The sequence below is a fragment of the Somniosus microcephalus genome, chromosome 17 (assembly GCF_052327205.1).
Source record: "Somniosus microcephalus isolate GS21.2 chromosome 17, FLI_Smic_1.0, whole genome shotgun sequence".
NCBI classification, from domain to species: Eukaryota; Metazoa; Chordata; class Chondrichthyes; order Squaliformes; family Somniosidae; genus Somniosus; species Somniosus microcephalus.
In genome coordinates this window covers 22,796,736-22,821,835 of record NC_141003.1, presented here as the reverse complement: position 1 = coordinate 22,821,835, position 25,100 = coordinate 22,796,736, and the positions used below count along the sequence as shown (strand labels likewise).

General features: G+C 46.6%; 1 protein-coding gene across 3 annotated transcripts in view; it reads left to right on the top strand.

Moving 5' to 3' along the window:
- LOC147105566 (phosphatidylinositol 3-kinase C2 domain-containing subunit gamma-like) overlaps positions 1 to 25,100 on the top strand; it is a 238,025-nt gene that overhangs the window by 119,605 nt on the left and 93,320 nt on the right. For all 3 annotated transcript variants that reach the window (XM_086010053.1, XM_086010054.1, XM_086010055.1), the window contains exons 15-17: positions 6,421 to 6,554; positions 16,833 to 17,024; positions 23,139 to 23,232. In XM_086010053.1, the coding sequence (XP_085866179.1) occupies positions 6,421 to 6,554; positions 16,833 to 17,024; positions 23,139 to 23,232 (420 nt within the window). The remainder of the gene's footprint in view (positions 1 to 6,420; positions 6,555 to 16,832; positions 17,025 to 23,138; positions 23,233 to 25,100) is intronic.

The following is a 25,100-nucleotide window of genomic DNA, read 5'->3' as shown; positions in this document are numbered from 1 at the left end:
GGATGACGGAGGCCATTTGGCTTTTTTGAGTAATTCTTCCATAAATGCCTAAAATCCACCCCCCCTCCCCTGCCCTGCACCCCCACCAAGCCCCATGCTTACAGCAACCATGCCTCTTGAAATATGCAGTGGAACTTTTCACTTCAGCAGGAGTGTAAAACGGGCATTAGCAGATCGCCCTTCCATTATACACCTCGTCCAATAAATCAGGCAGGGTGAATGACGGGTGGCCGGTCTGCTACTGCCTGTATTATGCCCCCACCGACATTGAAAGTTTCCGCACGGAGTATTTGCCACCACTACCCGACCTAGAGACATATCCAGAGAGTAATCAGTCTTCATGTGAAAGAAGTTCTTCCTGACATCAGTCCTGAACTTGCCTTTTATCAATTTGTCCTTACTTTCCCATTGTCCTACAGTCATGGCTTAACTTGAAATAGTGCTCGGGGTTATCATTTTTAATTTTGTAGTGGCACAGAATTTCAATTTTATCTTCATGTTGTGCTGCACTAGAATGCAGTTTCTGGCCAAGGCAATGTCCCAACAGTAATCACTGGCAGGAATAGTCGTGCAGAGTGCCAGTGAATAAACAATTTATTGTGTCAATGCTGAAAACTTATTTTAATATATGTTTATTTCTTGGACTGGGTTAAGGATGGGTGGGAGGAGGGGGTGGAAGTATCAGATAAGGTTTCCGCTCCCAATCTCCAAGATGTCTAGTGGGGACAGTTTCAGGCTGTGGTTTGTTCCCTTCTCCTCCTCTTCCCCCTCCCCCACTCTTCCATTGTCTGCCTATATGCGCTGCCAAGGCTTGAACATGAACGTAGGGAAATTGGGTGAAATACTCGAGGGCAGACTGCGCCCATGGAAACCGTGGGCAGCAAAGAGTCAATGCTGGCAGGAGATGGCGAGGCAAACTTGTCAAGAAAAGAAAAATGATTCCAGTGCCTTGCTCAGATGAAAGATTGGACAATTTTGTGACCACGTACCAAAATAGATCAATTAAGGAGCATACAAAATGTCTAGCACAAACCTTAGTGAAGTTAATCAGCTGGGATAAAATGTGAATGTTTCTGGAGTTAAGTTTCTATTCAGCTGAAGACGTCATTCTTTATTCCTGCTTGCAAAACAATTCAAAATCTTGGCTATATTTCCAACATTTGATGATGTATAGTAAGCATAAGGGCACTTTTTAATAAATAGACTTTTTTGTGTGTTTTGATTTATAGAGGGCAATTGTTTCACTGCTCAGAGAATTAAAAATTGCAATATGTGGACCTTCTTTATTTTCCTACCTGGTGTAGGAGATTGTTATGAAAGTAGTTCCAGTGGGAGCCAAATGCTACTGTTTATATAGCTCTGGTATGGAGGACAAGTGTGAGCAATAAATCAGTACAAATGCGCCATTGGTCTTTCACTGGGAACAGAAACATAGGGCTAGATTTTCAGTTGATAGCGCCAGCAGTTAGCGCCTTAAGAGAAGTGATTTTCGGGCGCTATGCGTGTAGCGCCCGTGCGCAGCGCAGTTTGCGCCCCGCCCCAAATTAAGTTGCCCGTTAGCGCCGGCGCAAAGTTTAGCGCCCGCCCGGATGCGCGCGCAGAAAATGACGTCACATCCTCGTGCAACGCCCTTTGTGCGCCCCGATTCCAAACTTCAGTCGGACCGCTCCATTGTGCGGCTGGCGGCCGGAGCGTTTGGAAAAAGGAACGCAACACAACCAGCGCGGGCCCCGGGGGGCGCAAATTAAAGGGGACGTGCTCTCCAGTATAAAGGCCAGCCTTTTTTCAGAAAACACTCTTGTGCAACGCATTTCTGGAGACACAACAAGGAGGATAGCTAACTGGTTTCAAGCAGCAAGAGCTCAGGTATTTTTGGACTCAGGCCAGAGCGCTGCAAGTGGCCTTTTGGAAATTTGAGTGTTTGCCAGGATTTGATGGGGGTTGCATGGGGTGCCAACGCGGAGCTGCAGCTCCATGTCCGTAGGGCTCGCAGACGCATTGTGAGAGGGGCAGCCCTGGCTAGAGGCAGAGGGGGCTACAGGCGTCGGCCACGTAGGCCTTACCCAGTCAGGCTATACCGCCAGCAGCGCTCCTACCTAAACATGAGTGCCGCGCGATGTGTTAAAAGGCTCCGATTCCGAAAGGAGGTGATTGCAGAGATCTGCCACCTGCTTCGCCGAGATCTGCAGCCAAAGCTCAGGTGCAGGACGTCTCTGTCGGTGGAAGTGAAGGTGACGGTGGCATTGAACTTCTATGCCACCGGCTCCTTCCAATACGCTGCTGGGGACATAGCAAACATCTCCCAGTACGGCGCGCATCGCTGCATCCGCCAGGTGACCGAAGCACTGTTCAGAAGGAGAAGCCAATTCATCTCCTTCCCCATGGCCCTGGAGAGCCAGCATCAGCGCGCATTGGGATTTTCCAGACTCGGGGAATTCCCCTTGGTGCAGGGCGCCATTGACTGTACACATGTGGCTTTGCGGGCCCCTCTGGAGCATGGCGAGCAGTATCGCAACAGGAAGGGCTACCATTCTCTGAATGTGCAGCTGGTCTGTGACCACAAGCAGCGCATCATGGCAGTCAATGCCAGCTTCCCAGGCAGCAGCCACGATGCCTTTATCCTGCGGCAGAGTACTGTGCATGACATGTTCCAGGCACAGCCTCCCCCAAGAGGATGGCTACTCGGGGACAAAGGCTATCCTTTGTGCACCTGGCTCATGACCCCGCTCCGCGCGCCCAGGACCGCTGCTGAAGAGGCCTACAACGAGAGCCATCAAACCACCCGCAACATCATCGAGCTAACTATTGGGGTCCTCAAGCAGCGGTTCCGCTGCCTTGATCGCTCCGGAGGAGCTCTCCAGTATTCGCCGGACCGGGTCTCCCAATTTGTGGTGGTTTGCTGCATGCTACACAACCTGGCTATCCGCAGGATTCGGGCACTGCCACCTGACGTTGGACCAGCACCTCAGGAGGAGGAGCAGGAGGAGCATGAGGAGGAGGAGGAGGAGGAGCAGGAGTACGTTCCCAGGAGGGAGCGACCAGGGCCATGGGCCGCACGACGCCACCTTATTACACGGTACTTCTAAGCCCCCTGTCAGGGAATGGCCAGGGGCCATGAGGGAAGATGAATGCAGCCGCTCCGCAAGCCCTCAGCCGGCGAAGCCAACAAACACTAAGAAGAACAACCATGGAGACTGCATGAATAAAGATAATTTTTTATTACACAAAAATGAAAAGCCCTTCCCACATGAATCCCCAAAAACAATAAACGGGCCCCACAAAAAGCCCAACAAACGACTCACTCCCACAAACTGGGGAGGAGTCACTCCACCTTTCTTCAAACCGGGCCTCAACGTCGGCCTAACGCAAAAAATAAGCCCTCCAACAACACAACCATGGGCAAAATAAAGATGGCCACCGCCATATAAAAGGAAAGCTGGCCACACCCTCTACTGAGTGGCCCGCGAGGGCGAGACCTTGCCCAGCCTTTTGCCTCCCCTGCCCGGCCTGCTGCTCCTTCGCAAGCTCTGCCCAGTGGCTGCTGCGAGGCTGGGGGAAGGTGCCTGAGGCTCAGATGCCCTTCCGCCAGATGCCGCTGGGGGGCGGCCTACACGGCGTTTGGGCCTCGAGGGGCCGTCTGCTGAGTGGCGCACCTGAGCCTGGCCACCATCAGCTGCAGCCGCTTGCCCTTGACGCCCCAGTGGGGGAATGGCGGCGACGGATGGCGCAATGTGGGCCAGCTGGCGTCTGGGATGCGCTGGCTGGTGCTGTGGCGCGGTGGCACTCGGCCGGGCCCGCACTGCAGGATCCGCAACAATCAGCCGAGGGGCGGCTTGCTGGGATGGTCCAGCGCGGCGGCTGCCCTGGCGATGCCTGCCTGAGACAGCGCGTGTGGCAGCAGTGAGTGCCCCTGTTGTCCTGGTGTGCGCGCGCATCACATCCGCCAGGGTCTTGACGGCATCAGTCAGCATGCGGCCACTCACGGCAGTTGCTGCCCCGAACTCGCGCACGCTGGTCGCCAGCGACTCGATGGCCTCAGGCATGCGCCCCACCACGCTCATGAGCTCCGTGTGGCGCCGGTCCGAATCCTCGGCCATCTTATCCAGCTTCCGCACCTCCTCTGAGGTGAAGGTGTCTGGACTGGAGTCGCGACTCTCCCGCTGGGGAGGAGGGGGCCGAACTAAGGGACCCTTGCCACGTTGGTGGCGGCGAGTGTGCCGATCAGCAGCACTCCCCTCTGATCCTTCCCCCCTTTGGGGGGAAGGCCGCGGGCCACGCGCACGGCTCCTGGGTGGCTGGACGCCACTGGTCCCAGAAGCTGCATTGCCCTGCGACAGTTCCTCCAGGCACTCGTCCAGTGAGGAGGTGTCAAGCATTTCCTCCTCTCCTGCGGGACGTGACTGTTCCCCCGATGGTCCGGCTTGCTCCTCCTCCTCCTCCTGCTCGGAGGTGCTGTCACTGGCAGCTTCAGGGTCCTGGTCGTCACCAGCTGAAAGCAGGAATGCACAAGAGTAGCTTCAGAGTGAGGAGACGGCATCAGCGAGGGAGTTAGGACTGGTGGCATTCAGCGCATTGGTGGGACAGTGGCAAAGGAGGTAGCTCGGATGGGCCAGTGCGACGCGAGAGGGCCAAAAGGCAAGGTCCTTACCATTGCCGGGCAGTGGAGGGTCGGATACTCCGCACGCTGTGGGGACGATCACACGGGCTCCCATGAGCACACACACGCGCTCCTCCAGCCGAGTGAGCTTCTGCAGCTTGGCGCGGCCACCCCTGGCACGGGCCTGGCGATTAAAGGCTACTTTAGCCTGCAAGAGAAAGGACGGGCTGTAAGTGCGCAGTGTAGCCCTGATGTAGTGTGCACTGCCTCCCATGGTGGAATAGCTTGGCCAGAGTGAAGCCCTGATGTAGTGTGCACTGCCTCCCATGGTGGAATAGCTTGGCCAGAGTGAAGCCCTGATGTAGTGTGCACTGCCTCCCATGGTGGAATAGCTTGGCCAGAGTGAAGCCCTGATGTAGTGTGCACTGCCTCCCATGGTGGAATAGCTTGGCCAGAGTGAAGCCCTGATGTCGTGTGCACAGCCTCCCATGGTGGAATAGCTTGGCCAGAGTGAAGCCCTGATGTAGTGTGCACAGCCTCCCATGGTGGAATAGCTTGGCCAAAGTGTAGAGTGCCGAATGGCCATTTGATGCTCATGACTGTCCCAATGCTGCTGGCTGAGGGCTGGCCAATAGGACTTTCAGCTCCCTTTGCCCATCATGTCAGGTGTACATGCAAGAATGAGGAGGAGACTGGAAAGGCTACTCACCTTGACAATCCTGGTCAGGTCGTTGTATTTTTTACGACATTGTTTGTGGGTCCTGGGGGCATCGCCGGTGAACGTCACCCTCTGGGCGATCTGCTTCCAGGCTTTGGTGTAGTCGTGGTGGGTTGGATTCCTCCCACTCTCTGGGAACAAGATCTTGCGCCTCACCTCCAGAGCTGTGACCATTATGTCAAGATCACCCTCTGAGAAGCGCAGGGCACGCTGACGGACCTTCTCTGGCGTTGCCATGACTCCCTGGGACTGAGCAGCAGTGTTGAGGCCTCTTTGCAAGGCTGCAGTGTGCAGGGCGTGGCAGCAGACCAATTCGTCCCTTCCCCCTTTAAGAGCTGGTCGGCGCCACGGGGTCTGCTGTCAGTCCAAAAATGACCGCACCCGCGCTGCGCCCCGCCTGGGCGCTATCCCTCTGGACCGCCGGCTTAGCGCCTAAAGATAGTAGTGGAACGCCTCTTTTAGCGCTCCACCAACCTCTTAGGGCGAAGCCACTGAATTCCCGGCAACGGGGCGCTACTTTGGGGCGGGCGCTAACTTCGGGCGGGCGCTAAGGTTAGCGCCCCAAAACTGCCTATACTGAAAATCTAGCCCATAAACCTTTACTGTAAATGAGGCGACTGAGTTACATGGAGAGATTACAAACCGCCCAAGGTGATATTCTTTCAAGCTGCGAAGATTGACGGTGGATTTAGCAGAGGTGTGCAAAATGATAAAAAGGCATAGACAAGGTGCACATGGGTAGATTATTTCCATTGATTGGTAAATCAAAGGCGAGATTCCGCGATTTCACGTGAAGCTCTAGACTGGGGGAGATTAGCGGCCTTCTCCTATTCTCAGATTTCTTTGTGATCTGTGGTACTTAGAAATAAAATGTTTCATTTATATAGCACCTCATGTTGAAACATCTTAAAGTGCTTCACACAATGAATAACTTTGAACTAGACTGATTGTTATGCACATTTTAGTACATTTAAATGTTTATTTGGCTGCTCCCTTTTATAGATTGTAGCAATATAATGGCAATGAATTTCAAGACTATTCATTGTCAGTGTGGTAAAGTATGTGTCCAGTATACTAAATGCAATTCATATCATTTTAAATGCAGATAGATTTCCCGGACTCTCTCTCGGTGACGTTTTGCCGACCTGCTCCTGCAGTGTACAACCAATATTTCAATGATATAGATGAAGGGTCCAGAAAACAGATTACTAACATCCAGCAGAAACATTCCCTGCTTTTGTAAGTACTTCCCGTGTGCGAGAAACGTCCCTTTGGCTGTGTCTTTGGAAACTGATTCTCATGGCTCATCCATGACATGATTGCTGTAATGCTCTTTCTTTCAAAGAGCCGGCACAGGCATGATGGGCAGAAGGGCCTCCTTCTGTGCTGCATAATTCTATGCAGTTTGTCAAATCGGTGAATGAATAAGCGGGAGTCCCTGTCATTTCTGTGTTTCTGTATGAATTTATCATAGGCAAAATTATTAGAATTTTAATTGAAGATGTGACTGGCTCTATTGATAAAGTGAATGCATTAGAGGTAGTTTGTATGGATTTTCAGAAGGTATTCAAAAAGGTATCTCACAGGAGGCTTGTTACAAAAATTGAGTTTTATGGCATCAGCACGGATAGCAATTTGATTGACGGTCAGGAAACAAAGGGTTAGGATTAATGGGTGTTGCTCAGATAGGAGAAGAGTGGGAAGTGGTGCACCCCGGGGGGTCATTGCTGAATCTACGTTTGTTCTTGCTACAGGTAGACGATCCTTTATCCGAACTTCTGAAAACCAAAAACCTCTAAAAACCGAAAGTTTTTTCGTTCAGCGTAAGTCGTGCGCACGACATGACCAGAGTAGCGCACGACTTACGCTGAGCAGGGCAGAGGGTCACAGAGTTCCCTCCTGGGTAGGAGATTGCAGGCCGAGCCGGGTAGTGTGAAGCAGGTACCGGGAGAGTGAACCCAACAATCCAGCGGCCCGTCTGATAGCTGCAGCGGCCTGTCCGATATTCTTTTCTCCCCCGCACCCCCCCCACCCGACCCGACCCGACCCGAACCGCGGCCCGTCCGATATTCTTTTCTCCGACCCGACCCCCGACCCGTCCGATATTCTTTTCTCCACCCCCCCCCACCCCACCCGACCCGACCCGAACCGCGGCCCGTCCGATATTCTTTTCTCCGACCCGACCCGCGGCCCGTCCGATATTCTTTTCTCCCCGGCCCCCTGGACCCCCGACCCCCCCCCCCAGACCCCCGACCCCCCCCCCCCGGACCCCCGACCCCCGACCTGAACCGCGGCCCGTCCGATATTCTTTTCTCCCCCCCCCCCCACCCGACCTGATTTGCGGGCCAGCTTAGTAGGAGTCAGCCGATATCCGGCTTTCCAGAGAAGCAGGAAGGGGAATGAGACATGGAACAGTCGCAAGAGGTAGCCTGAACTTTTAAAATTTATATTAAATACCAATTTCCCAGTCTTATAATAATACCTTCTGAAATCCGAAAAATTCCGAAAACCGAAACTCAGCTTGTCCCAAGGCTTTCAGATAAGGGATAGTGTACCTGTATATAGAAGGCTGATTTGGGTTGGGGGCGTAGGAAACACAGTATCAAAATTTACTGATGGATCAAGAGTAAGGGGTTTGGCAAACAGTGAGGAGGACAGTCTAAGGCTTCAGGAGAACCTAAACAGAATGGGCTGACAGGCGGCAGATGCAGTTTACTGTCGAAGTGTGAGGTGCTGCTTTTTGGGAGGAAAAATAAGGAATGGGTGTAGACAATCAATGAAAAGACAATGAAGGGTGTGGTAGAACAGAGATACTAAGGGGTAAAAGTACATAACTCCTGTACAGTGCAGGGGAAGTAGATAAAGCAATAGAAATAGGCCAATAGCATTTTGGCTTAAAGTACAAGAGCAAAGAGTTTATAACAAATTTGTAAGTGTCAGTGGTTACACCACAGTAGAGTACTGTGTGCTGTTTGGATGCTCCATTATAGATAGAACAATAAAACCTTTGAGAGCATACAGCTTAGATTCACCAAGATGATAGCAGAGATGAGAAATAATAGCTCTGAGGAGAGACTTGAGATACTGGGACTGTGTCCATTTGAGCAGAGGAGGCTAAGAAAAGACTTAGAAGTTTTTAAAATCATAAAAGGTGAATAGGGAAAGACTATTTCCTCTGTTTGAGGAGCTGGTGACGAGGCGTAATCAATTAAAAATTGCCACTTTGAGAGTCAAATACAATAACTTGCATTTATATAGTGCCTTTTGCATAGTAAAATGTCCCAAGGTGCTTCATAGTGTTATCAAACAAAATTTGACATTGAGCCACATAAGGAGATATTGGGACAGGTGACCAAAAGCTTGGTCAAAGACATAGGTTTTAAGGAGCGTCTTAAAGGAGGAGAGAGAGGTAGAGAGCCGGAGAGGTTTAGGGAGGAAATTCCAGAGCTTAGAACCTAGGCAGCTGAAGGCATGGCCGCCAATTGTGGAGTGATTAAATCAGGGATGCGCAAGAGGCCATAATTGGAGGAACGCAGAGATCTTGGAGGGTTGCAGGGCTGAAGGAGATTACAGGGATAGGGAGGGGGGGGCGAGGCCATGAAAGGATTTGAAAACAAGGATGAGAATTTTAAAATCGAGGCGTTGCCGGAACGGGAGTCAAGAGAAAGGTCAAGATCAATAATTGCTGCAGAAAGTTGTAAGTGTGGAGTGATTTGCCACAGTGGGGGTTGAAATAGAGGCCATTGCATCTTTCAAAAGAGTATGTCAACACTTGAAGCAGATACAGGGCAGTGGGATTCATTTTCAGAATGATCTAGCAAAGACATGTTGGGTCAAATGACTTCCTTCTGCGCTGGAAAATTCTTTGGTTCTGTGTGCTATTGTTTGTATTCAATCTATGCTCCAAGACTGCTCTGCACAGTGTAACTCAAAACAGATGTGCTGTGCTGTAACTTCCAATCTTATTCATCCTGGGACTGCCTACACCTCCAGATAATTCTGTTCTCTCCGGGCCAGCTTTTATTTTAAGTTTTAGCTCACAGGCTATCATAGTAAAAAAAAACTCCAACAGTAGCAATAACACGACACCAGATTCTAACAGTAGCTATCATCCAGCCCTATACTGCAGAAGTAAAATTCGTAGGAAAGCTACATCTATCAATAGTGACTTGCAAGCAGTATTTCAGCACATGCTAATGTCACAGTGCGGTTATTGTGACCGATGCTGGATGCTTCAGAGTCGCAGCCTGAAACTTACAAGCACATTCAGCAGTTCCCTGCACGAACAACAATTAAACACAGAGTGATTTCAGAATGTGTCTAATTATAGCAAAAAGCCAAAAATAGTGCAGAGGCTGGAAATCTGAAATTAAAAAAAAAAAATCCAGAAAATACTGGAAATACTCAGCAGATCAAGCAGCGTCTGTGGTGAGAGGAAGGTAGGGTTTAGGTTTCGGGTGGATAGTTCTGACTGGAAACATTAATCCTACCTTTCTTTCTCCGCTGATGCTGCCTGATCTGTTGAGCGTTTCCTGCACTTTCTCTTTTTATTTTTTTTATTGTAGCAGTTAGACTTTCTGGTCTTAATGGGACAGACCACCTAAAACACAATGATACCTTAGCAGCAGAATAATACATTCTGCAATACTCCTTTCATTCTAACATCACCCACCGTACTATCAGCAATGCAACAAGGAGACCTGCTATTAAATCTTTCAAAACGCAGGCATTAAAGCTCTTGCCTGTCTTTCCTTTTTCTCCTACCGGTTTCTTTATCCCTATTCCCTTTTATTTTTCTTGTTTCAATAGTACTTTAGTTTATCTCTGTCTAATCAAATCAATCCATCTTTCTTCTTTTCCCTTCTTCCGAAGCCACTGGGGTTGATTTTCATTGACCCGTGGAGTCAGCATTGGAGGCGTGCGGGGGGTTAATGTCCCGAATTCGGGGGTCCTGACACCAACCCGCCTCCATGTAAGTTTCAAAGGAGGCGGGTACCCGCCCCGCACTGGGACCTGCCTACCCGAGGCAGGAAGGGATTAGTGCCAATTAAATGCCTGTTAACGGGTAGTTAACAGGCAGTTTTTAGGCTAATCCCTATTTTAAAGCTTGAAGTGTGGGATTCCCGACGGCTCCAAACCACGCCAAGTTAGAAGAGCCGGGCCGTCAGGTTGAAGGACTTGGAGGGGTCGAGCTGTCGGTGTTCAGGTGAGTGATGGGTGCATGAGTGCAAAGGTAAGTGTGTTTGGTGTGTCTAAAGTGTGTAAAGAAGTTTAAATTACCTGTACTTACCTTTTCAGCCTTCCTTCCTCTAGGTTTCGGGAGTCCATCATCTAACCGGCACAGAAAGCAGAATGGCTGCGAACTGTCAAAAGTGACAGCCTGCAGCTTTCTGTGCCAGTGAGATTTCTAACTGAGTCTGTGTAGAAGGACTCAGGTTAGAAGTAAGACTGTCAGTGTTTGACAGCTTCAAACAGCTGTGAAACGCTGATATTTCATCTGTCAAAATGTCTTGACAGATGAAATTTCAGTCTGTGATGTCACCTGTTGCCGGGTGACCCTTAATTGGCCTGCTGAGCCCGCTGGGCGGGCTCAACAAGGTCAATCAAGTTAAAATCGTGTGGCTTGGCCGCAGCTCGATGGAGGCGGGACTACAACCCCGAAAGTTGTAGCCCCGCCTCGTTCCCGACTACTGAATGAAAATCACCCCAATTATCTCTTGCTCCTCGTAGCTCATGCTATTGGCCACTCTTCATGTGCGAGCCCAGACAATGAACATCAGCAAGCTCGTTAACTGTGTGGACTTTCCAGCAAGGGTCAGTGGACAGTGATCATAGAATTACATAAAATCTACAGCACAGAAACGGGCCATTTGGACGAACTGGTCTGTGCCAGTGTTTATGCTCCACACGGGCCTCCTCCCACCTTACATCATCTCACCTATCAATATGTCCTTCTATTCCTTTCTCCCTCATGTGTTTATCTAGCTTCCCCATAAATGCATCAATGCTATTCGCCTCAACTACTCCCTGTGGTAGCGAGTTCCACATTCTAACCACTCTCTGGGTAAAGAAGTTTCTCCTGAATTCCTTTTTGGATTTATTAGTGACTAGCTATATTTATGGCCCCTAGTTTTGGACTCCCCCACAAGTGGAAACATCTTCTCTCTGTCTACCCTATCAATACCTTGATCATTTTAAAGACCTTTACTAAGTCACCCCTCAGCCTTCCCTTTTCTAGAAAAACCCGTTCAGTCTTTCCTGATAGATATAACATAGAAACATAGAAGATAGGAGCAGGAGTAGGCCATTCGGCCCCTCGAGCCTGTTCCACCATTTAATGAGATCATGGCTGATCATCCAAATTCAGTACCCTGTCCCTGCTTTCTCCCCATATCCCTTGATCCCTTTAGCATTAAGAAATATATCTAACTCCTTCTTGAATATATTTAATGAATTGGCCTCAACTGCCTTCTGTGATACAGAATGGTGCAAGGGGGAGGGATTCAAATTCCTGGGACATTGGAACCAGTTCTGGGGAAGGTGGGACCAGTACAAAATGGACAGTTTGCACCTGGGCAGGGCCGGGACCGATGTCACAGAAGGCAGTAGAGGCCAATTCATTAAATATATTCAAAAGGAGTTGGATATATTTCTTAAGGCTAAAGGGATCAAGGGATACGGGGAGAAAGCAGGGACAGGGTACTGAATTTGGATGATCAGCCATGATCGCATTGAATGGCGGAGCAGGCTCAAGGGGCCGAATGGCCTACTCCTGCTCCTATCTTCTATGTTTCTATGAATTCCACAGGTTCACTACTCTCTGGGTGAAGAAATTCCTCCTCATCTCAGTCCTAAATATCTTACCCCTTATCCCTAGACTGTGACCCCTTGTTCTGGACTCCCTCGCCATCGGGAACATCCTTCCTGCATCTCGTCTGTCTAGTCCTGTTAGAATTTTATAAGTTTCAGTGAGATCCCCTCTCATTCTTCTAAACTCTAGCGAATAAAGCCTAATCGACCCAATCTCTCTTCACACGTCATTCCTGCCATCGCAGGTATCAGTCTGGTGAATCTTCGCTGAACTCCTTCCATGGCGAGAACATCCTTCCTCAGATAAGACGACCAAAACTGCACATAATACTCAAGGTGTGGTCTCACTCTGTACAACTGCAGCAAGACACCCTTGCTCCTGTACTCGAATCCTCTCACTATGAAGGCCAACATACCATTTGCCTTCTTAATCGCCTGCTGCACCTGCATGCTTACCTGCAGCGGCTGGTGCACAAGGACACCCAGGTTTCTTTGCACTTCCCCTTTTCCCAATCTGTTGCCATTCAGATAATAATCTGCCTTCCTGTTTTTGCCACCAAAATGGATAACCTCACATTTATCCAAATTATATTGCATCTGCCATGCATCTGCCCAATCACCCAACCTGTCCAAATCATACTGGAGTTTCTCTGCATCCTCCTCACAGCACACACGCCCACCCAGCTTTGTGTCATCTGCAAACTTGGAGATATTACATCTAGTTCCCTCGTCTAGATCATTAATATATATCATGAATAGTTGGGGTCCTAGCACCGATCCCTGCGGTACCCCACTAGTCACTGCCTGCCACTCAGAAAAAGAGTTGTTTATTCCAACTCTTTGCTTCCTGTCTGCCAACCAGTTCTCTATCCAAGTCAGTACCTTACCGCCAATCCCATGTGCTTTAACTTTGCACGCTAATCTCTTATGCGGGACCTTATCGAAAGCCTTCTGAAAGTCCAAATACACCACATCCACTGGTTCTCCCTTATCTATTCTACCAGTTACATCCTCAAAAAATTACAGTCGATTAGTCAAACATGATTTACCTTTTGTAAATCCATGTTGACTTTGTCCGATCCTGTCACTGTTTTCCAAGTGCTCTGCTATTACATCTTTTATAATGGACTCTAGCATTTTCCCCACTACTGATGTCAGGCTTACCGGTCTATAATTCCCCGTTTTCTCTCTGCCACCTTTTTTAAATAGTGGGGTTACATTTGCTATCCTCCAATCCATGGGAACTGTTCCAGAGTCGATAGAATTTCGGAAGATGACCAGCAATGCATCTACTATTTCTAGAGCCACTTCCTTAAGTACCCTAGGATGTAGATTATCAGGCCCTGGGGATTTATCGGCCTTCAATCCCGTCAATTTCCCAAACACCATTTCCCTACAAATACTGATTTCTTTCAGTTCCTCCCTCTCATTAGACCCTATGTTCCCCGACATCTCTGGGAGGTTATTTGTGTCCTCCTTTGTGAAGACAGAACCAAAGTATGTATTTAATTGGTCTGCCATTTCTTTGTTCCCCATGATAAATTCCCCTGATACTGACTGCAAGGGACCTACGCTTGACTTCACCAATCTTTTTCTCTTCACATATCTATAGAAGCTTTTACAATCAGTTTTTATGTTCCCTGAAAGCTTACTCTCGTACTCTATTTTCCCCTCTTAATTAATCCCTTTGTCCTCCTTTGCTGCATCCTAAACGGCTCCCAATCCTCAGGTGTGCTGCTTTTTCTGGCCAATTTATATGTCCTCTCCTTGGATCTTATGCTATCCCTAATTTCCCTTGTTAGACACGGTTGAGCCACCTTTTTTGTTTTATTTTTATGCCAGACAGGGGTGAACAAATTCTGTAGTTCATCCATGCGATCATTAAATGTTTGCCATTGCCTATCCACCATCAACCCTTTAAATAACGTTCCCCAATCCATCCTAGCCAACTCGCACCTCATACCATCGTAGTTTCCTTTATTTAAATTCAGGACCCTAGTCTCTGAGTCAACTACTTCACTCTCCATCTTAATGAAGAATTCCATCATATTATGATCGCTCCTCCCCAAGGGGCCTCGCACAACAAGATTGCTAATTAATCCTTTCTCATTACATAATAACTGTCAATTCTGATATCATCCTTGTAAATCTTTTTCCAGTTCTGACGAAAGATCAGCGACCTGAAACGTTAACTCTGTTTCTCTCCACAGATGCTGCCTGACCTGCTGAGTATTTCAAGCATTTGCTGTTTTTTTATAACACCTTAACATTTGTTTGAAAGTTACAGTACTCCATATCAGCTTTTAATTGCGTAGCACGACCGAGAATCAAAACCTGGTCATTATGGTTGAGGGCTAGACTAGGCAGTGCCTTTAATGACTTCCTAATAAATAACTTAATTTACAATTTATTTCCCTTAAGCCCTACTGTTTTGTTTTTGAAGTGCAATACACATGGAAAAAATTTGCCTCAGATTCCAGAGTAAACCAGCTCTGAGGGCAATTTTGTTTATTCCAGCCAATGGAGGCCTAGGAGTTCCAAAGATTGACATAGTCGCATCATACATGTGGCCAGATCAACCCTTGACACACAACCTTTATGCATAAAACTGAGACTGCTACAGCTGGGCTATTAACCTTGTCCACAATGCCAGCCACACAATAGCACATGGATGAAAGTTAAAATAAGTCCAACAGTTGATTGGCGATTGTAACTTTTTCTATTTGGTTGCCACTGATCCATCATGCAGACACTAAGGGGGCGGTTTTGCCAATGAGGGCACGTTGGAGGCGGGACTGCTGCTTCTCGGGTCACTGTCCCACCTCCATCGACTTGTGGCCACCCCACACTATTTTCCCTTGATTGACCTTGTTAAGCCTGCCCTTGCGGGGTTAGCAGGCCAATTAAGGGGAAGCCGGTTACAGAGAGCGTCAGCGTATGACGTTTCATCTGTCAACACTTTTTGACAGATGAATTGTCATCGTTTGACAGCTCTGTGAAGCTGTCAAACACTGACATTCTCTGTTGCTTGATGAGTCCTTGTATTCAAGATTTGTCAAACCTCTTTTGTGAGCAGAAATTAGATGGCTGTTGCATCAGAGAATGCAGCAGCCATCTGTCATCTCTGCTGGTGAGATGTGAGACTCTCCGCATCCCCAACAGTTGAAGCCTGCAGGAAGAAACAAAGGTAAGTAAACATTTTCTATCACTTTCCACTCACCTCACATACTCACCTCTCCACACTTGCACCCATCACTTACCTCCACAGCGCACTTTTGCACCCCTTCGGCCCCCGCAGACCTACTACTCACCTTGGTGATCCTGGCGGGGTTTCCTGATGTCGGGAAGCCTGCACCTCTCCTGGAAAAATAGGGATAATCCTCTTAACTGCCTGTTAACTAGCTGTTAACAGGCAGTTAAGTGGCTGTAATCCGCTTCCCACCTCCAGGAGACAGGACCCGGCTCGGGTCGGCTACCCGCCTCCTGGGAAGATGGCACGGAGGCGGGTTGGGGGCGGGATGGGCACCCGCCCCCCGATTCTGCCATTTTCCCGGCAGTCCTGCCTCCAAACCCGCCTCCCCAGGGTTGGCAAGATCGCACCCTAGATTTCTGCATCTGATGACGAGCTTGTTGATCTGAGTACCAATTTATTTCTCTGATGTCCACGGTTTGATCAAGCTGATCCTGATAATTGTTCACTGTGGCGAAGGGTTCAAATACAGAATAAACAAGTTTTAAAATGATCAAGTTAGGGGTAAGAAGGGAAGTCGGGCAGAACCTGTTACACAAAGATCGATACACCCGTGGAAAGAGCTACCAGAAAGCAGCTGGCCCCAATAGATCTGTTGATCAATTTACTGCATGTTGTGGAACTGAGGCATGCAGACCAGAAGGATCCCAGATTTGATCTTGATTTGTCTTGAACTGGCTGATCTGTCACAGTGAGAATTGGGGCAGTAGACATAGCTTCAGTACCCTGGGATGCAGGAGGGAAACTCCAGCAAGGGAGCCATGGTGTTGAGGCCAGGTTTTGTCCCATCTTTGCTAACCTGACTGAGATCAGAGTGTAGAATACAGATTAAACTTGGGGCCATCTTGACCTACACGGCCCAGTACATTTATTCACTGAGTGATTAGGTACTTTGAATTTTATTTTAAGAACAAATTTAAATATTTCTGAGGTATTATGTACTGTTTTTGAGTCAATATTGTGTTCTAAGATTAATGAAACAGCCCCTCTTTATATAGCCCTGTCCAGCGCAGTGTTTTAGAACACTATTTACCTCTCCGATCTGGGTTTAAATCCAACTCCTCTCACTTTCTCATGCTATTAAAAGGCAGTGCTCACGTCCTCTGCCAAACAATTTGATCAAATTTCCAGAGGATACAACACCTCAGAAACATAAGTGCTCTATCAATTTGATATTAATTGACATTGATTTGTCAATTCTCATATCGGAGGTGATGGAAATTAGGAGTGTGAGAATATAAAAGATAGGTGACTGCTCGTACAGAAAGATTGGCCTCAGATTAGTGCTGAGTTACGTTGTCAGAGAAAGTTTTGACTTGTGTCATGTCTGACTTGATGTTTTCACTCCGTGGAATAATGTTCCAATTCTGGAGTACCGGTATCATACACTGTGAACTTGTAGGGATCTGAGCATTGATGTCACAACATTTTCATTGCTGTTCTATTGGTTTTTGCAGGATTGAAGAAGAAGAGAAAAACCTGCTCTGGACAAAACGTTCATTCTGTAACAGCTCAAACTGCTTCCTTCCCCTCTTGCTGGGCAGTGCGCCCAGCTGGGACTTGGGTTCTCTGCCTGAAATCTACGCAGTGCTCAGGAGGTGGAGCTTTTCAGCAAACCCTTTAGAGTCATTGGGACTATTGCTTTCAAGGTAGGAGTCTGGCTTATCTCCCAGTGATTTTCCTCCTCCTTATCTAAAAATGTTATGCAACTATTTGTCTTTATTTTTAAAAATGGCTGCCATAGACTATCTTTAATCAGTTTCATGTTTGGGATAACATAGTCTTGTAGTACTGCATTTATTTTACCTAATACTCACTCGGTACTGGGAATAGGAGATACAGTGAGTTATATTACCGTCTTTCCACCTCTTGGATCTAGATACAAACTGACGGGATAGTAGTCTATTTTCTCTGTCATGAAAAATGTGTTTGTGTAATGCCAAGGCTAGTGGGCATGATTCAACAGCATAAAACTGCCCTTAATCACGCAACTCAGTCAAAGGGAGCACAAGGATAGTTGGTGTAGTAAATGGAAGTGTCATATTGGTGCAGTGTTACGCTGAAGTTAGGGTTCAGAAGTAGATGAAGCAATACTATGCATCTGGTGTACTCTGAGTGACCTGACACTAAGTGCGACAGTTTCATTCCCCTAACGCAACCATTTCAGAAGAATCAGACACCCGGGTTAGATCATTTGGGTGCCGAACTTCAGAAATCGTCAGTGACTCACTGAAGAAGGTGTTTTAGTGATTTTGTCACATTCACCTCTCTGGGATTGAAAGGACTAAATATGGATTTGGTGTTTTATATATTTCTGTGTACTAATAATATCTATGAATGAATATTTTTTATTATTAATTGCCTTTGCCAGTTTGTTTTTATTGAACAAAGTGTTTTGAGTCTGAGTTAAACATAGCTGTGTGGTAAGTTATTAAGCAGAGTCCATAGATCAGGGTGTCCAATCTGCAGGCCTCGGGTCACCGAGCCTTCTTGAACCAGCCCGTGAAACCCCATAACTCCGATCTATTTGTGCTTATTTGTTTCGTACTTGTTGATTTGTCCTGTTTGAGTTTTGCAAGCTTCTAGGCTTGCAAAGGGCTATTGCCTCAATGGGGGGATAAGTCCTGACTCAGAGCACAACGATCTGTTCATATCAGCAACTGGAGATGCTTGTAAATTGACGGGAACTTTGATTTAAACTTTACATGTGGGCCCTGAGACTCTATAGGAACATAGGAACAGGAGGAGGCCATTCAGCCCCTCGAGCCTGTTCCACCATTCAATTCGATCATGGCTGATCTATATTTTAAGTCCATCTACCAGCCTTGGTTCCATATCCCTTAATACCCTTGCCTAACAAAAATATATCAGTCTCAGTTTTGAAACTTTCAATTGACCCCCAGCCTCAACAGCTTTTTCAGATTTCCATTACCTTTTATGTGAAGAAGTGCTTCCTGACATCACCCCAGCTCTAATTTTACGGTTCTGTCCCCTTGTTTTGGATTCCCTCACCAGAGGAAATAGTTTCTCCATCTACACTATCAAATCCTTTAATCATCTTAAACACCTCAATTAGTTCACCCTTTCATTTTCTATACTCAAGGGAATACAAGCCTAGTCTATGCAACCTGTCCTTATAATTTAACCCTTTTAATTTAATGTAACACAATACACACTTAGGCAAGCCATGAAGACAAAAAGCTTGCACCGTGCTGCTGTGGAGTTTTTATTTTCATGAATTTCTAAACTGTTTTTGACAGGATAATATACTGTTACCAGCAGTTACAGACACCAGAGTGTATGTATTGGAGGAGGTTTTGATAGGCAGCCTCACAGCCCTTTGATTACAAGATAAACTGTTACTATCTTTCAACATTCCCATCAATGGAAGTATAAGAAGCCAGTCACCACAGGCTAATCAATTTGAGACAATGTTCTGCCGGCAAGGCTTGTTCCCGACTCTGCACTCCTGTTGTCTCCAATTTGGGAAAAAAAACTGGCTTAGCAAATGGATTTGTAATCGCATTAAATAATGTCAAACAGGTTGGGTTCAGCACTTTGCTGACGTGGCCTAATTCATTTCGTACAGGGCTCATTGCCACCAAAACCACCTGCTTCAATGGGTCTGGGTCTTGCCAGCTGCTAGGATGTAATGTGGAGGAGGGAGGAACTGGCATTGGCTCTTGATGAGAGGTTGCGTGGAGATACGAGGATTTGTTTTTGCAATGAGGGAAAAAAATTGTTTTGGAGAATGATAAAATGAGAGGCAAAAAAAAGTCAATGAATACAGTATGGCCTCAAGGGGTTTACTATTGCCAAAGTCTTGCAAAATAATTCTCTAAATGAATTGCTTTTGTAATGTAAGGGCCATATTTTACTCAAGGCAATGATTTTGACAGAAGTGTAGAAAAGCTATTTATTAATTTGTACCACAAGCCTGTTCTTGGAAATTAGCAGGGAAAATAATTTTTATTGCTCTAGGCTATGGCTTTCTTATTTGCTGATCAAGAGAAACTTGTGCAGAATTACATAGAAAGAAACAAACAGAATGTGAGTACCGAATTCCAGCTCAAACCTGGCTTCAGTCAGCTAAATGAAGGGCCAAATTCAGAAGTACCACCACAACAATGACAGAAGGGAATAATACAGAGGAGTTTTCATCCCCACAACATGGGAACAGCAGCCATTGAGGGGTATCTTAGTGAAGGGAGGGAAGGTGGCTCGAGGATGCAGAGGGCAAACAATGTGCCAGACGATAAATGTACAGCAATCAAATCATAAACTCTTGGCATGAAAGAGAGTCGGTGCATGGTGAGGTTCAGGCACAGTCAGGAGGCTGTGATTGAGGTATGCCATCTAGGCCACAAAGACCTCAGGGACAATCAGCCATCCACACTGCACTACCAGTAGCCGTGAACAGCACCACTTGAATGGAACTGTGCCCTTTTAAACCCCCACGAGAATCAAATACTTACTCCTTCATTAAGGAGGTATCTGAAACATAGAAACAAAGAAGCGCTCTTATACCCCACACTCACTTATACTTCAAAGGGAACCAGCAACAACAGAGGCAGCTATCAAATGCCAACATATACAACGTCTTTGGTGGTACGTAGTCACTCGGTGACCTGTTGACAATTTGATGGTTATCAATAAGCCAATGGTACACTCACCAGCCACTGTAGCCCAGGAGGCAGGTGCGTGAGGGGGTCGTATGCGATTGGCCACTATTCATTTCTATTGGATATATTTATAACCACAGAACTGCTAGGTCTTTTACTTGTTTAGCTTTTTTGCTAAGGATGTCATCATTTCGGCTGGCTTTACTTGGGACAACTTACACTTTCTGTTCTGCACAATAAAAGGGTGGCAAGCTATACTAATAATAAAATAATGTGTTAAGTGCATGTGATGGGCGCGTTTGAAGACTTTCTCTTGTATTCACTCATTCTGACTTGTAAAGTTCTGAGTGTGCCCTGTGTATGTGCCCTAGTTCTCAGTGCGTCCCTAGCTGAGGGAGTAGCCATGGTGGGTGGCACCTCAGCCAACTGGCAGCCCGCGTGGGATGTGGAAAGTCTGCTTCCTTTGTGAACAACTAATCCTGATGTACCTGCATCAGTGGCAAGAGTCTGCTTTGCTGGCATCACTGTGGGCTCATTGCTTTCAGAGGTTGCTGACACAAGTGGCAACCAGCTGCTTCTCCACGCATGCCACTGCTAGAAGACATCTCCTCATGATCCCCATTCGTCTGTGCTCTCTCAGAATGCTGGGCATCAAGAAGATCTTTGAATACCACCCTTATGGCTATCTGTAACCCATTCTACAAATGAGTTGAAGTCTGCCTGGATTATTCCTTGGATTCTGGATCCCAAAACATGCATAGCGACAGTGGAAGCATTTGTGAGATGCCACGGCCTACATTACTAAGATCACACCCACAGTTACCACTGGTTTTGCTCCTTGCACAATGGCAGATGCTAGTGTGAATGACTCTTTGTCCAACCTAACCATACCACCTTGTACCGCCATGTATATGGAGGCAAGTGAACTGCTCAGCGCGGCTCTTTCATGTTGTATTTCCTTGGTTTGAAAATAGTCCCCCTAAGATTTGGATCCCTCAGGGATGACAGGGGCATCTCCCCTCCACATGCTGACCCTTCACCCCCATTCATCTTTTGCCGCCCCTTCACCCCCATTACCCTGGGCTTTCTCATCCAAATCATTTGTCACAATGTATTTTCATTGGGTGCTTACTGCAAGTGCCATTGGTGCTCCAGTGACTGTTCCTTTCTGACTGTGTGCAGAAAGCTGTTTGACTCTTGCTCTGTTAGGAGAGCTGTTGGGACATACAAGTCTATAAGACAGAGTAGATGGAGAGAAACTGGTTCCCATTGGCGGAAGGGTCAAGAACCAGAGGACACAGATTTAAGTTGATTGGCAGTAGGTCCAAAGGCGATATGAGCAAAAAAACATTTACGCAGTGAGTGGTTATGATCTGGAATGCACTGCCTGAAAGGGTGGTGGCGGCAGATTCAATCGTGGCTTTCAAAAAGGAATTAGATAAGTACCTGAAAGAAAAGAAATTGCAGGGCTATGGAGGAAGGGTGGGGGAGTGGGACTAGCTGAAGTGCTCTCGCAGAGAGCCGGCACGAACTCGACAGGCCGAATAGCCTCCTAATGTGCTGTAATGATTCTATGATTCACACATATCCATTGGGTATTATGTTTTCATTATATGATCTATCAAGCACTTGTGCACAATTAGTGTACACATTGATGCAACATATGGTACAAATAAGTGAATATGTGATGAAGGTGATACATAATAGTTGGTCTGTATTCCCTTGAGTAAAGAAGGTTGAGGGGTGATCTAATTTAGGTATTTAAAATGCTAAAAGGATTCAATAGGGTAGATACAGAGAAACTATTTCCTCTGGTAAGGGAATCAAGAATGAGGGGACATAATCTTAAAATTAAAGCTTGACCATTTAAGAGGGAAATCAGGAAGAATTTCTTCATACAAAGGGTAGTAGAAATCTGGAATTCTCTCCCCCAACAGGCTGTGGATGCTGGGAAAATGGGAGCTTGCAAGACTGAGATTGATAGATTTTTCTTAAGTAAGCATATCAAGGGATGTGGAACTTAGGCAGGTAAATTTAGTTGAGGTACAGATCGACCATGATCTAATTGAATGGCGGAACAGGCTCAAGGGGCTGAATGGCCTACTCCTGTTCCTAATGTTCCTATGTCTGTGCAGACCTGCAACCTCCCGAGACTATTGAGAGCCTCCCTCCCCATTAATTCCACAAATGTATGAAGAGTGTGAATGAGGACGATGATATTCCTCATGGGAATTCCATCCTGCAGTATTTTCCCATTGCCATCATGACATGTACAATGTTATTTGCATTAGCCTGCTATTTCTGGCTCCTTGTTACATCCTTCTTGATGTTCTTTTGTGCGAAAGCAGCATTTTTCTTGCATGTTTATATCTTTAACAACTGCCACTGAATGTCATCTCCATATGTGTCCTATGCTGCTATTTACAGTGATATTCTTGCTTAATCTTGGTTTTCGTTCTCAAGCAGTGAAATTTCTTTAATACGCTTCTGCAGCTCACGTGATCTATGTTAAATTTCCACGCAGCTTACTTCTAACTTCTCACTGTCTAAATCAGTTAAACAGGTTTAAGGGTCACCCTCGCTGGGCAAAACAGATCATCCAATTTCTCCATCACGCACTCAACAAAAGCCTGGCTTTACAAATTTGCCACTAAGCCAATACTCAGTGGTTTTGCAAATGCCACAGCTAGATTAATGAGCTTTTTTTGTCATTGCCTTAGTGGCGTGTTAGTTACTTCAGAGGTGTTAAAGGATCATCATTGGATGTGTATGATGATTGACTGGATCTCAGTCACTCCAACTAATGAAATCGTGTTGCACGAAATCGCCATAGCAAAATCCTTTGCACCCGTCATTTTAGTAGCAAGTCATTTTACAATTTAGGAAAAGAGGCAGTTAATCCCTTTTTTTTTTAATGAGAATCTGGCTCTAAAGAGGCTTCCAAGCTAAGTGCCTGAATTGGATGGATCAACTTTGTTATGAGAGTAAACATGTTTGTTAATTTTTTTTTCAAAATTCAGTTACTGGTAAAATTGGGTTTGGCTTTAGCGTAATATCGTTCAGCTGTGACTTGTGTACCAAGGGGTTAAAGTAAGTTCACTCACTCTTTCATTTTGTATCTTTTGTTTTCCACTTGATAAGTTTTTCGGATCAAGAGCTTCGTCAGGCTGCAGTCCAACAGATTGGAACCATTCTGGATGATGAGTTGTTAGATTATCTGCCACAGTTAGTTCAGGTAAATAGGCTTTGATAAAGTACTGAATTATACAACAGGGTTGCAGCCAAGCCTCACTATTCTACACTCCAGGGACTTGCAAAGTGAAGCTTGTCTTAAAAAAAAGTTTTTAGCTATTTTGCCAACTTAATAGAGCTACTGTTGTAGTGGGAGAGCTGTAATTGTGTGACGTTGTGGCTCTGCTACGGTGGCCTGGAAATGCAAAATGCACAATAAAAATGGCAAACGTAACTAAACTAAGACTATAGCTGTGAATTCTCCTATTGGCTTGATTAGTCAAACCCCATGGGGTGTTACTGAGACATACTGCACAGGAAGGCTCCAGTTACAATCCCTGATCTGTGCTGAGCTAGCTGACCCCAGTGGGATGGCAGTCTGGCCAGCACAATTAACCTCTATGTCCCAGGGTAAAAGAAAGGAAGACTTGCATTTTTATAGCACCTTTCACGACCACTGGACGTCTCAAAGCGCTTTACAGCCAATGAAGTACTTTTTTGGAGTGTAGTCACTGTTGTAATGTGGGAAACGTGGCAGCCAATTTGTGCACAGCAAGCTCCCACAAACAGCAATGTGATAATGACCAGATAATCTGTTTTTGTTATGTTGATTGAGGGATAAATATTGGCCGGGACACTGGGAATAACTCCCCCTGCTCTTCTTCGAAATAGTGCCATAGGATCTTTTACGTCCACCTGAGAGAGCAGACGGGGCCTCGGTTTAAAGTCTCATCCAAAAGATGGCAGCTCCGATAGTGCAGCACTCCCTCAACACTGCACTGGAGTGTCAGCCTAGCTTTTTGTGCTCAATTCCCTGGAGTGAGACTTGAACCTACAACCTTCGTGACTCAGAGGCAAGTGTGCTACCCACTGAGCCACATAGGGTAAGAAGGGAGGAAATGAACCAAGGTTCATGCTGCTGATCTGTATTCAGTGAGCTCTTCTAGGAAGTGCGTGTGTGTCTGGACCTGGGCTGGAGACAGGGATGGGGGTGGCTGCAATGCCCTCCACTGTCAAATAGCCTCACTGGCTAAGATCACACATTTGAGTATGATATCAAAGAGCAGGCATCACCCTCCATAAACTTCAACTCATCCCAAACCCTGCTGCCTTTATCTTAACTAGCACCAAATCCCATTCACCCATCACTCCTGTGCTTGCTGACCTATATTGGCTCCCAGTCCAGCAAAGTCTCGATATTAAAATTCACATCCTTGTTTTCAAATCCCTCCATGAGCTTGCCCCCTCCCTATCTCTGTAACATCCTGCAGCCCAACAACCCTCTGAGATCTCTATGCTCCTCCAATTCTTGCCTCTTGCGCATCCCCAATTTCCAATGCTCCACTATAGGCAGCTGTGCCTTAAGCTGCCTAGGCCCTAAGCTCTGGAACTTCTTTCCCAAACCTCTGCACCTCTCTACCTCTCTCTCCTCCTTTAATACCCTCCTTAAAACCCACCTCTTTGACCAAGCCTTTAGTCACCTGTCCTAAAATCACCTTAAGTGACTCGGTGTCAATTTTTGTCTGATTACACTCCTGCGAAGTGCCTTGGGACGTTTTGCCACATTAAAGGCGCTATATAAATGCAAGTTGCTGTTGTTATTGCACCATAGTAAACTGGGGAGATACTTCACTCAAAGGCTCCACTGGTATTAAAAATATCTTCCATGTCTGCAGAAACCCAGTTGAAAAATAAACTGACCAAAAGCAAAATAAAACTTTCTTTTATCACATTTTATGTCACATGCACATTGAATTATTGATAGTAAAGCTCCTTAATATGGGACTACTGGACCAGTGAGTAAGAAATGTTTCGGATTTGCCATCTTGAATGTCATTCAGCCCTTCACTGTTCTGTATTCAGCAGCTCAAC